The sequence below is a fragment of the Geotrypetes seraphini genome, chromosome 4, assembly GCF_902459505.1.
Source record: "Geotrypetes seraphini chromosome 4, aGeoSer1.1, whole genome shotgun sequence".
Lineage (NCBI taxonomy): Eukaryota > Metazoa > Chordata > Amphibia > Gymnophiona > Dermophiidae > Geotrypetes > Geotrypetes seraphini.
The window spans coordinates 165,873,958-165,887,576 of NC_047087.1; the positions used below are offsets into that span (position 1 = coordinate 165,873,958).

At 43.5% G+C, this 13,619-nt stretch overlaps 1 protein-coding gene across 1 annotated transcript in view; it reads right to left on the reverse strand.

Annotated features, from left to right (window-relative positions):
* CARMIL2 (capping protein regulator and myosin 1 linker 2) overlaps nucleotides 1–13,619 on the reverse strand; it is a 582,193-nt gene that overhangs the window by 364,895 nt on the left and 203,679 nt on the right. The window contains exon 19 of the mRNA XM_033941489.1: nucleotides 903–969. Coding sequence (XP_033797380.1) covers nucleotides 903–969 — 67 coding nt within the window. The remainder of the gene's footprint in view (nucleotides 1–902; nucleotides 970–13,619) is intronic.

Genomic DNA, 13,619 nt, shown 5'->3' on the forward strand with positions numbered 1-13,619 from the left:
TATGATTAAAGTCTGCAAAATCCTGAGTAGAACGGGTACAAGTGGATCAATTTTTCACTCTGTCAAAAATTACAAAGACTAGGAGACATTCAATGAAGTTACAGAGAAATACTTTTATAACCAATAAGAAGAAATATTTTTTCACTCAGAGAATAGTTAACTTCTGGAACGCATTGCCAGAGGTTGTGGTAAGAGGGGATAACGTAGCTGATTTTTAAGAAGGGTTTGGACAATTTCCTGGAGGAAAAGTCCATAGTCTGTTACTGAGAGAGACATGGGACCAGCTATATTCTTATTATACTCAGAAATTTAATGCCAGGACTTGTCTGGGCTCCAATACTGAATTTCCAGGAATATTGAGCTGGTGAAAAAACATAGGGCTTCTTTTACGAAGCCACGGTAGCGGCTTTAACGCGCTGACTTTTAATCACGCGCTAACCGAAAACTACCACCTGCTCAAGAGGAGGCAGTAGCGGCTAGCACGTCCGGCGGTTTAGTACACACTATTACGCATGTTAAACTGCTACCGCGGCTTTGTAAAAGGAGCCCATAGTCAGTTAAGTGTGATATTCAACATTTAACCAACTATTTTATACAATTATTTTAGCTAGTTAAGTGCTGAAAATTGGTACATAACTGGCTATGTGCCGACTCTGCCCCCAGAATGCCCCCACAATAGCCAGTTTTGGCTTGGGCACTAACTGGGCAAATGCCGCTGAAAATGCCTGGTTAGCCTCAAACAGGTGATTTAAAAAACCAGATGCTTCTCTTGGTTGTTTAAATTGTTCTGAATATTGGGCCCTAAGTCTATGGTAGATTAATAGGCCCTGACCCTGTTAACCCCTCACAAGCAATAAGGATCACTGATGGCGTTTATTCAAAAAGAAATGTACCCTTCTTACTTCTTACAGCAGGTCTGGGTCGAATACTTCGGCTGTGCTTGCTTTTTCTGCGTAATGCCATCATGTGCTGAAGAGAAAGGAAAATGTTAATTTTAAATTCCAGGCAACATATTCCTAACTTGCTGCTAAGAACTAGGATAGATGACGCCATAGGAGCCAACTTTTCAAAATGATTGGGGGTGCTGAACCAAATGAAAATTACTCTTCCCTGGATACAGTGAAGAGTTTGCTTAATATTGGGGGTGCTTAAGCACCTACAGTACCCACAGACCTGAGAGTTCACTCCTATGGTGCCTTTCAGTATACATAGAGGGCTAGATTCTGTAAAGGACGTCTAACTATAGGCGTGGTTTAGACGTTCAGTTGAGCACGATTCTATAATGCATAGATGCACTATAGAGAATTGCATTCAGTGCCGCTCAGCAAGTCTAGATGCATCTAAATAATTAGACATCCTTTACAGAATCACCTTTTAGGCATCATAGACATCTACAGAACATCTATAACGTTATCATGACTAATTATTATGATGTCATTAGAATTGCGATTTTATGCTGCTTTTCATTAAAATTGTATGCAGTGAAATACTGGCACCATTATTTTATTTATTTTTTAATCTTCTTTTTTAATTTCTATTCTGTGACTGGGAAGCATGGGGATTCAAACCAGCAACATCAGGGTGCTAAGGCTATAGCTCTAACCACTGCACCACACACTCAGCTGTTAAATGACTTGTGAATTGTAAAACTATGTCTTTTGTACTATTTAGGTGCGACTTAGATGAACATGACATAGACATCCCTTAGGCGTGCTTGAGGCATCATCTTCTAGCTGAACTGGGCTTTTATTTTTAGGCTAAAAAGGACTCCAGGTTGATTTTAAGCTCAAAAGATCTTCACTAATGTATTATTTAAGCAAAGCACATGAAATAAATATATATATTGTATATTAAACCAGTGGCATACCAAGGGGGGGCGGTCCAACCCGGGTGCATGCCCCAAGAGGGTGCACAGCCGGTTACCCTCCCTATTTTGCCGCTGCTGCCTTTCCTTAACCAGCAGCTGCAGCAGTAAACAGAGGTATCCGTGGGTGCTCACCGGCGTTGCTCAGCTTCTGGCCGGCTCCCATGCTGAAAGCCGTGGGCGTCCGCTCCTCGCGCGATCTGCAGCTGCATCAGAAGCTTTCTCTCTGATGTCACAACGTCAGAAAGAAGGCTTCTGACGCAGCCGCCTGCGGCTTTCAGCAGGGGAACCAGCCAGACATGCTGGGCTGGGAAGGGGGAAGGTAGAAATGCTGGGCAGGGAAGGGGGGGAGTGTAGAAATGCTGGGCAGGGAAAAGGAGAGGGTAGAAATGCTACATAGGGAAGGGGGGAGGGTAGAAATGCTGCACAGGCAAGGGGGGAGAAATGCTGCAAAGGCAAGGGGGGAGAAATGCTGCAAAGGCAAGGGGGAGAAATGCTGCAAAGGCAAGGGGGGAGACATGCTGCTGCTGCACAGGGAAGGGGGGAGGGTAGAAATTCTGCACAGGGAAGGGGGAGGGTAGAAATGCTGCACAGGCAAGGGGGGAGAAATACCGCTGCTGCACAGGGAAGGGGGAGAAATGCTGCAGCAGCACGCAATTGGGGAGAGAGAGGGAAGGAGGGAGAAGGAAGACAAGGGAGAAGAACCACAGATGCCAAGTCCATGGGAGGGAGGGAAAGGGAAAAAGGAAAGGAGATACCAGACCATGGAGGGGGGAGGAAGAGATGCCATGGCATGAGGGAAGGGAAGGAGATAGAGATACCACACCTTGGTGTGGAGTGGGTGGGAAGGAAGGAAGGAAAGGAGAAGAGAAAGAGAGAGATGCCAAAGCATAGGGGAGGGGGTGGAGACAGAAAAATAGAGAGGGGTGAAGCTGAAATGAATCATGTGCAAAGGAGAAAAGGGACCCCAGATATACAGTTTATTGAAGGGACAGACCAAGCAGGTAGCACACGTGCGAACAACACAAGACAGCATCAAGCACAGCTGAACAAGATAAAGAGGAACCAAGGAAAAACACAAATACACGAGCAAGCGGAGAAGGCAAACACAAGGCGTACAAGAGGCAAACAACACACACGCACAAGCAAAGGAGCAGAGGACGAAGAAGGTAAGGAAGAGCCAGGAACAGGGGTGAACATACTAGCGTCAGGACTCCTAAAGGGCAGACAAGAATGCAAGCTGAAGGAACACAGAGGATGAGCTTCCCAGTGTACTGCACGGACTGCCACATGTACGACTACCTCCCCTCCGGGTTGCAGTCATATGTGTGCGGGCGTTGTCAGGAACTGAAGAGCTTGAGGAGTGAAGTCAGGCATCTGAAGTTGAGGATCCAGGAACTAGAGGGACTCTACATCTCAGAAGACCCCTTCCAGACAGCTGAAGACCTCACGCAAGAAGGGCGCATCGAGGAACAGGTCTGGGAGCTCGAGAAGTTCATTGAAGATGCCTACAGGAGAGTGGAAGGGCAGGCACACGAGGAGAGGAGAGACGAGGAGGACACACAGAGCAGAAGACAAGAAGAATCTGAGGTTACCCAAGGAGGAATTTTGCTGAAAGAAGAGGAGAGGCACTCTCAGTGCCTAGAGCGAGAAGAAATGAGGAACACCAGGGACACAGACCTGCGACCGCAACGGAGGCTGAAAAAGGGGAAATCTGCAATCCTAGTGGGAGACTCAATCCTAAGGCAAGTAGACAGTCACGTAGCAGGAGGGAGAGAGGATCGGCTAGTGACCTGTCTCCCAGGAGCAAGAACTAAGGACATCGTGGACAGAATTGAAAGAATCCTGGAGGGAACAGAGACGGAAGAGACAGCAGTGATAGTTCACGTCGGGACGAACGATGTCACCAGGAGAGACTACAACAAGAATGCACTGACCGAACAGTTCAGGATCCTAGGAAGGAAACTGAAGATGAGGACCCAGAGGATAGCCTTCTCAGAGATCCTGCCAGTACCGAGGGCAGAAACGAAGAGGCAGACAGAACTACAATCAATAAATGCTTGGATGAGGAGATGGTGTGAGGAAGAGGGATTTCTCTTCGTGAGGAACTGGACAACGTTCTGGGGAAAGAACAAGCTCTACAAGAAGGATGGTCTGCACCTGAGCACGGCAGGAACTAGACAACTAGCAAATAACATCAGAAGAGCGATAGAGCAAGCTTTAAACTAAATGGAAGGGGAAAGCCGACAGTCGAACTGATATCGACGGTTCGGGACCCAGTACCCAGTGAAGGTACTGAGGGGGATAAATGCTGGGCAGACACATGTGAACAGCAACAGGTTATGAAACAACAAGGGAGACAGATGAAGAGGGAGGAGGACATGATAAACATACTACAAGGGGAAGTCAAAAAGGATCAGGAAGAAGGGAAGGTTCAGGAAGTAGTAAATACGAACATGCCACATGGGCGAGGCAATAGAAACATATCACAAAGGGAGGACAAAGGAGATAAAATACAGGAGTTGGCTGGCCAGGAAGAGGACAGAAAGAGGACTGAAGCACATGGGAAAACAGCGAGGAAGACTAAATGCCAGGACTTGAACTGCATGTACACTAATGCAAGGAGCCTAAGGAACAAAATGGGAGAATTGGAAGTCATGGCCAATAATGAGAACCTAGACATCATAGGGATCACGGAAACATGGTGGAACGAGGAAAACAAATGGGACATAGTACTGCCAGGGTATAAACTCTACCGAAAAGATAGGAATTATCAGAAGGGAGGCGGAATAGCACTGTACATAAGAGAAACCATTCACTCAACCAGTGTGGATACAGCAGCGGCAAATGGACAACTAGAGTCATTGTGGGTTAAAATACCAGGAAAAAACGGATCCGAGATAAAGATGGGACTGATCTACCGTCCACCTGGGCAACTTGAAGCAGTGGATACAGAAATGGTAGCCGAACTGAGGAGGGAATGCAAGAACACCAACACTATAGTTATGGGAGATTTCAACTATCCCGGGATAGACTGGCATCTTGGAAATTCAAAATGTACGAAGGAAACGGAGTTCCTGGAAGCCGTCCAGGATTGTTTCATGGAACAACTTGTACAGACTCCAACGAGAGGGGCAGCGACCCTGGACCTGATCCTCAACGGGCTTAAAGGACCTGCAAAGGGAGTGGAAGTAATGGGACCGCTAGGAAACAGTGACCACAACATGATTCTGTTCCAAGTGGAAGTAGGATTACCAAAGGGGAGGAGAACAAAGGGAACAGCGTTTAACTTCAGAAAAGGGAACTATGATGCCATGAGACAAATGGTGAAGAAGAAACTCAGAAACAGCTACAAGAAAGCTCTGTCTGTGGAGCAAGCCTGGTCCCTACTCAAGGACACGGTAAGCGAGGCACAACACCTATATGTACCCAGATTTAGGAAAGGAGGCAAAAAGAATCAGACTAAAGACCCAGCATGGATAAACAATGAAGTAAAGACAGTGATAGGAGACAAGAAAACATCATTTCGGAAGTGGAAGAAGGACAAAACGGAAGAAAACTGGAAAGAGCACAGGGAGCATCAGAAAAAATGTCACCGAGTGGTCAGAAAAGCCAAGAAAGAATACGAGGAGAGACTAGCCAAGGAAGCAAGAAACTTTAAACCATTTTTCAGATATGTAAAAGGGAAACAGCCAGCAAGGGAGGAGGTGGGACCCCTGGATGAGGGAGACAAGAAAGGAGTGGTGAAGGAGGAAAAAGAGGTGGCTGATAGACTAAACAAGTTCTTCGCGTCGGTCTTTACAAAAGAAGACACATCCAGCGTGCCGGAACCAGAAAAAATCTTCAAGGAGGATCAGGAGGGTATATTATCATGCATGGAGGTAAGCCTCGAAGCCGTTCTAAGGCAGATAAATAGACTAAAAATCGACAAATCTCCTGGCCCAGATGGGATCCACCCGAGGATATTGAAAGAGCTCAGAGACGAAATAGCGGAGTTACTCAGGCATATTTGCAACCTATCCTTAAGATCAGGGATAATCCCGGAAGATTGGAGGATAGCAAATGTTACACCAATCTTCAAAAAAGGATCGAGAGGCGACCCGGGGAACTATAGACCGGTGAGCTTGACCTCAGTTCCGGGGAAGATGGTCGAATCACTGATCAGGGAAGGTATCAATGAGCATATAGAAAAAAATAAACTGATGAGATCAAGCCAGCACGGTTTCTATAAAGGACGATCGTGCCAAACGAATCTACTACATTTCTTTGAGGGGATAAGCAAACATTTGGACCAGGGTAGCCCCATTGACATAGTTTATCTGGATTTCCAAAAAGCCTTTGACAAGGTACCCCACGAGCGCCTGCTGAAGAAACTGTGGAACCACGGGGTGGAAGGGGACGTCCACAGATGGATCCAAAATTGGCTGATGGATAGGAAGCAGAGGGTAGTAGTAAAAGGACACTACTCTGACTGGAAAGAGGTCACGAGTGGTGTCCCCCAGGGGTCAGTGTTGGGACCGCTGCTGTTCAATATATTCATTAACGATCTGGAAACGGGCACGAAATGTGAAGTTATCAAGTTCGCGGACGATACAAAACTCTCCAACAGGGTCAAAACTGTTGAGGAATGCAAAGAACTACAGAGCGACCTGAACAAACTGTGCGAGTGGGCAAAAAGATGGCAGATGAGCTTCAATGTGGAGAAATGTAAGGTCTTGCACATCGGGAAAGGGAACCCCATGTACAGCTATACGATGGGAGGAAGGGAGATGGGGAAAGGCACCCTAGAAAAAGACCTGGGGGTATTGGTGGATACAACAATGAAGCCAGCGGCGCAATGTGCAGCGGCCTCAAAGAAAGCGAACAGAATGCTGGGCATTATCAAAAAAGGTATCACTACCAGAACGAAGGAGGTCATCCTGCCATTGTATCGAGCAATGGTGCGACCACATCTGGAATACTGTGTCCAATACTGGTCCCCGTACCTTAGGAAAGACATGGCGATACTTGAGAGGGTCCAGAGGAGAGCAACTAGGATGATAAAGGGAATGGAGAACCTTTCATATGCCGAAAGGTTGGACAAACTGGGGCTCTTTACCCTGGAAAAGCGGAGACTGAGAGGAGACATGATACAGACATATAAAATCATGAAAGGCATAGAGAGGGTGGATAGGGACAGATTCTTCAGACTAGCGGGGACAACAAAAACAAGAGGTCACTCAGAAAAACTGAGAGGGGACAGATTCAAAACGAATGCAAGGAAGTTTTTCTTCACTCAGAGGGTGGTGGACACCTGGAACACGCTTCCAAAGGAGGTAATAGGACAGAGTACAATACTGGGTTTCAAAAAGGGACTGGATGACTTCCTGAAAGAGAAGGGGATTACAGGGTATAGATAGAAGGTTACACTACAGGACAAAAGCGAAAAGCATATGTGAGTTTTAGGGTAGGAGCACTATCAGGTCCTGGACCTGAGGGGCCGCCGCGTGAGCGGACTGCCGGGCACGATGGACCTCCGGTCTGACCCGACAGAGGCAAGTCTTATGTTCTTATGTTCTTATGACATAGAAAGAGGGAAGATGCCATAAGGAAGAGAGAGAGGGGGGACAGTAGATGGAAGGGGAAGAGAGAGTGTGGGCAGTAGATGGAAGGGACAAAGAGAGGGCAGATGTTGCATGGAAGGGAGAGAGGACAAACGCTGTATAGAAAGAAGAGAGCAAAGAGAAGATGATTGAAGCAGAAACGACAGAGAGTGGTTGATCATTGGAACAAGCTTCCAGTGCAGGTGATCGAGGCAGACAGCGTGCCAGACTTTAAGAATAAATGGGATACCCATGTGGGATCCCTACGAGGGTCAAGATAAGGAAATTGGGTCATTAGGGCATAGACAGGGGGTGGGTAAGCAGAGTGGGCAGACTTGATGGGCTGTAGCCCTTTTCTGCCGTCATCTTCTATATTTCTATGTTTCTATGACAAAAGGTAGAAAGATTTTTTTGTTGCTTTACTTAGAATCAAGTAGTATTGTAACTGTATTGATAAAAGTTTATAAATAGGAAATGGAAATAAGGCAATTTTTTGGACTAAACCCCTTTCCTCAGGACAGGATACCATAACAGCAGTATACTGTACTGTTCTGAAGAAAGATTTGGCTTCTGAAAGCTAATTGAAAAATGGATTAGTCCAATAAAATGGTATTTTCTTAATTTTCATTATTTGTTTTATTTTTATTTGTTAATTTGTAAAGTGGTGATTGTTATGTATCAGTTTTTTCAAATTTACATCTACTGTCTTTATATTTTGCACAATATTAGGATACGTGTCACTGTTTTTGTGGTGTTGTGGTGTTGCATTGTATGCAGAGTCTGGTTTCTTGGTTTCATTTTAACTTTTGTCTACATATTTCTATTTTTAGTTTGTGATTATTCCATATTGGGCGAGGGTGTATCTCTGTTCTGTGTGTATGAAAAGGACAGTTTTCAGTTGGCATTGACTACAGGATCAATTGACTGTGCGGGATCTGGCTTGTTTAGTTTTACAATGTATGTGTTGGTATTCTAGTGCTCACTGCAGTGTTTAAGATACTGTCTTTTCCTAGGTACACTCTTGTGCGATATGTGGATTGTAGAATTTTGCTATGATATGTGATATGGATGGGGGGGTGTCAAAAAATGATGGGTCCCGGGTGACACATATGCTAGGTACACCACTGTATTAAACCTTCTATTTTATAATGCATTACTTAAACAAAGCACATAAAAACATATATACTGTATACTCAGCCTTCTATTTGGGGGGGGGGGGGGGGGGGTAAAGAGGACTCCAGATTGATGATCTTTAATAATGCATAACTCAAGCAAAGCGTATGAAAAACATATATAGATTGCATACTAAACCTCATTTCCAACTGGTTAACATTAAAAGAAATATACCCTAATACTCACACAATGGCTGCATTTCAGAGCAAGTGAATGTGACTGATGCACAATCCTGACGTCATTGTGATTTCATCAATATGCACTTAGATGGCAGAATGTCACAAAAAAAAAAAAGGAATATATGCTGGGGTATCTAGTCATATTTGGGATTTGAACCCATGACCTTTTGAAGGCAGAAGTAATGCTTTTAACCAGTGAGCCACGGGCAGTTTTTTTAGGCAGAGGTCCTATACAAGGTGATATGATATATTAGGAGATCCTAGCCATCTCAGAGTAAAAATAAAGTTTCCCTCTGGACCCTGGAAAAGGTAGAGTGCAAATGTAAATGGCAAAGTCCACAATCCATACTGTTATGAGAGCAAAAAGAAGCTATTAAGAGGAGTTGTGTGGATTTGAATGTATGACCTTTGGACTATGGAAGCAGCACCTTTAACCACAGAGCTACAAGTGCTTCCTTTTAGGTAGGGGTTCCTATCATTCTTTCGTGGCATTCTAGGTGCATTTTGATGATGTCACAATGATGTCAAGATTGTGCATCAGACACATTCACTTGCTCTGAATTACAAACCATTTTCTGTGAGTACTGTATTTCTTTTAATATTCTTAACCTGTTGGAAATGAGGTTTAGTATGCAATCTATATATTTTTTTTTCATATGCTTTTCTTCAGTAATGCATTAATAAATATCTTTTGCTATTAGTAGTAAAGAGGAGTCCTCTTTAGACTAAAAAATAGAAGGTGAAGTATGCAATATATATATTTTTTCATGTGCTTTGTTTAAGGGCTCCTTTTACGAAGGTGAGCTAGGGTTTTTAGCGCACTCACAAAATTACCATGCGCTATAGCGTGCGGTAGCCAAATCTACCACTTCCTAAAAAGGAGGCGGTAGTGGCTAGCGTGCTCAGAAATTTAACGTGCGCTATTGCAAGTGTTAAGGCCCTAGCGCACCATTGTAAAAGGAGCCCTAAGTGATACATTAAACATATTTTGAGCTTAATATCAACTTGGAGTCCTATATAACCCAAAAATAAATGTCCCGTTCACCTAAAAATGGATGCCTAACTGCTGTCTTAGTTACATCCACCTAACTAGCGTCTACTTAGCGCCCAGCTCACGCTCAAAAGTAGACCTGGTTTTGCAATGCTGTAGGCATTAGGTAGATGCGTTTGGGCGCTGAGCAGCATATGATTCTGTAAATGGACATCCAAATTGAAGCCACTCTCAAGTCACGCCTACACCATGCCTACGTCTACTTTTTAAAAAACCAAAAAAGAGGCAATATAACTCACACAGTACTAAGCTGTTGAGTGACAAAAGAGAACATAAACAAACAAAAAGTCACTCCATATGTATTAATCAGAAAAAAAATCTGAAAATGTTCTTCTTTACCGTTTTTAGGAACTGTGCTCAGAGACATGAAGGCTATAAAACCGCCTCACCACCCAATCATTGCATAGTTCAATACAGTGTCAGAAGAATGGTATATATCTCTCTAGTTGATTACGCAAAACCAAACAGGTTATAGCTTTATCATTTTGAGTATGAAACTCTAAAAAGAATAAAACTTAGCTTTAGAGAATCGCTGGTTCTGACATGCACGTTTCGATACTGCGTCAGGGAACTGAAAAGCCACTGCAGAACCCTTCCAAAAAAGTGGGCAATGAAGTCTCATATATTGTTAGAACTCCGGTGCTAACTGCAAAAAATTTGTACCTCCTCATTATCCAGTGGCCAGGGAAATCTGGACATCTGGTAACCCTAACTTTGGGTGAATCTCTTCATGAAAAAGGTGGTTAATAAATAACTGCAAGTGGGGGTGTTCATGTGGGTGGTGCTCCCACTTACTTGTATAGCTTACATATGCCACTGATTCAGTGCCAGTGTTTGGACATGGTCCAGCACTGAATATAAGGGCATAGTTTAGCTGGCGACAATCAGCATTAAAAAAAAAATGCTGATCATCAGTGGCTGAATATTGGGAGAACTGTACCTAAAAATTATAGACACCTACAGGGCTATTGACGTGGTGTACATTCAGGTACAGTAGGTATTTCCCAGTCTCTGGAGGCTCACATTTAAAAAAAATAGTTACAGTGAAATAAGTTTCAAGTTTATTTATAGCTTGATATACCAACCATCACAAGTATCTGGTTGGTTTACAATAATAGAAATTGCTAAAAATAAAAAATAAAAATAGGGAGATTGAGGCCAAGACAAGGACATAATTACGACGGGTAGGAGACGAGAAGAAAGAAGGGGAGAGGAAGATTTTAATTACATTGTGTAAATAAAAATAAAAGGAAGGAAAGAGGGGAGGGATAAAACAAAAGGGGAAGAGGGATGTCGCTTCCTGAAAGCATTTCTCCATTTATTAATTTTAATTTCCCTTTTTCGGGTTCTCAATTGGAATTTTGATAGGCATCTTTAAATAGAAATGTTTTAAGGAGTGTTTTGAACTTGTTTAGAGAATTTTCAGAGCAGAGGTGTGGTGGCATTGCATTCCACAGCGAAGGCGCGACTGTGGAAAAAATGGTGTTTCTAGTATAGTATAAGTCCTTAATTGAGGGAACTGTCAGTAAATTCTGATTAGTGGATCTAAGGGCCCCAGCAGGGGTGTGTGGGATGAGATATTTCTCTAGAAAGGCAGGCAGGTGAGAGGTCCTAATTTTGAAGACTAGAAGGAGGATCTTATAAGTTGTTCTATGAGAAACTGGTAGCCAGTGAGACTCTCGAAGTAGTGGGTTAACATGGTCATATTTTTTGGCTTTATAGATGAGTTTGATCACGGTATTTTGAATTAGTTGCAGTTGACGGGTTTCCTTTTGGGTTATTCCATGGTAAAGTGAGTTACAATAGTCTATGTGTGAGATGATCAGTGAATGGATTAGAGTTTGGATAGAGGTAGGTTCTAGGACTGAAGTTATGGAATGAATTAAATGGAGTTTGTAAAAGCAGTTTTTGGTCAGAGAGCTAATTTGGTCATGATTCCTAGAAGGTTACTTTTGGACTCAATTTAAAGGGGAGCCGAGTCGATGGTTATTTGTCTAGTTAGGGAGTCATTGTTTTTAAGTGGGAATAGAATCCCTTGAGATTTTGCTATGTTCAGTGAGAGTCTATTGGCTCGAAGCCATAAGCTTATTTTGTCTAATTTGAGATTAATTTCTTGGATGTCATTAATGTTAGCTGGGTTGATAGGGTGAAGAAGTTGAATATCGTCGGCATAGGCAACTCAATATCCCAAGCGCTGGTGTCAGCCCACTGGCTGCCCAAAGTCAAACGTTGCATCTTCAAAGGCTTAGTACTTGCTTCAAGTCCTTACATGACATGGTGCCTGGCTACATATCAGCCAAACTCCCGCCAGACCCCTCTGCTCCCAGGTGGAAACACGTCTTCAAATACCCCCTGGTCAGAGCCTCCAACTAGAAAGTACCAGATGAAGGTCATACTCTCACTTCTTTTTTATCTATTTATTTATATTTTACAATAAAGTGATACAAGTAATAACACTTGATCCAGAAATACAAACCATCATATGTTACCAAGAAATTAACCAATAAGAAGAAGTAAGCAAGTCTTCCTTAGACCACCAAATAGAGGGGCATATTGTCGCACACCCGATAGTGAGTAGTCAGAATGGCTACCGGGTGCTGCGCACAAACTCAGTTCCTGCGTGCCTTTACGACTTGAAAGGCCCTGCTGGTGATAATAATGTGAGATAAACCCAAAAATTGCTCAGGATGCTTCAGCTTTTAAAGATAGCACACTTTATTTATCATAGTCACTGTGCTCAAGTCCACATTCAAAAGAAAACGAAAAAACAAAAGAAAGCTCAGTAGTTCAGCTTATTTTACCGCTAAACCTGAGCAGCCCTTTCCTCAGGGTAAGTCTTTCTTATGTAGTCTTTATTATGCAATTCAAAAGTCAGTTTGTTTTCACAAGCACGCTGTGTTAGCCTGAGAGTATCACAGGCTTTTCCCCTTTTAAGCCAGCAAAGCTGGCGGGGGTGGGGAGTTGCTGAATCCACTTATTTAGCTTGCCAGAAAATGGCCCCTCTATCCCAACCTAGGATCTTTGTGGATTCAGACCCCACAACTCCTGTAGGGTCATGAAATAGTTAACTGTTGTTTAAAATATTGCTCTGGTCTACATAGCTGAAAACAGTGTATAATCTATTGACTGCATCTGCCTAAAATGTATGTCCCTACCTTACCACATTGTAAGCTGAATAGATAAGAGTTTGAGCCATGATGTACCCTGCCCTTCTGTACATGTAGCCTTTAGACCTGTAAGATTTAGATAAGCAGAGAAATGAGCTAGTTTCCTATAGGACTATAAGTTGTATCCCTGAGCCTATCATAAGTGCTGGCTTAGGACCAATAATAATTGTAGAAAGTTATAGAAGTAACAAATGAAAATTGTAGTTTTTGCATATATTAGTTTGCGAAAAGGGCATAAAAGTCCGTGTATTTCCTGTTTCTGACACTCTAGTAGGCAGGCTATTAACTGCACTAGAGTCCCGGCATGCTGTGAATAAAACTTGTACTTTCTTCACGCCTCTGACATTGTGTGTCCAAGTGACCTTTCATTTGGCGCCCGAACAGGGACTTGAAGGTCTCTTGACCACTGGTTACTCGATTGGTCACTTGTTTCTGGTCCTACGGCTGATATGTCTGCTTAGCCGGCTGCCTTCCTTTTGGGGGGTTGGCAGACCTCAGGACGTTGGACCGCTTCAACTGACTTATCTAGTCTCAGTTTAAAGTACAAGAATCTGTATCTGTATCTGTATCTGTACCTGGAGTGGCCACTATCTGGTAAGTGGG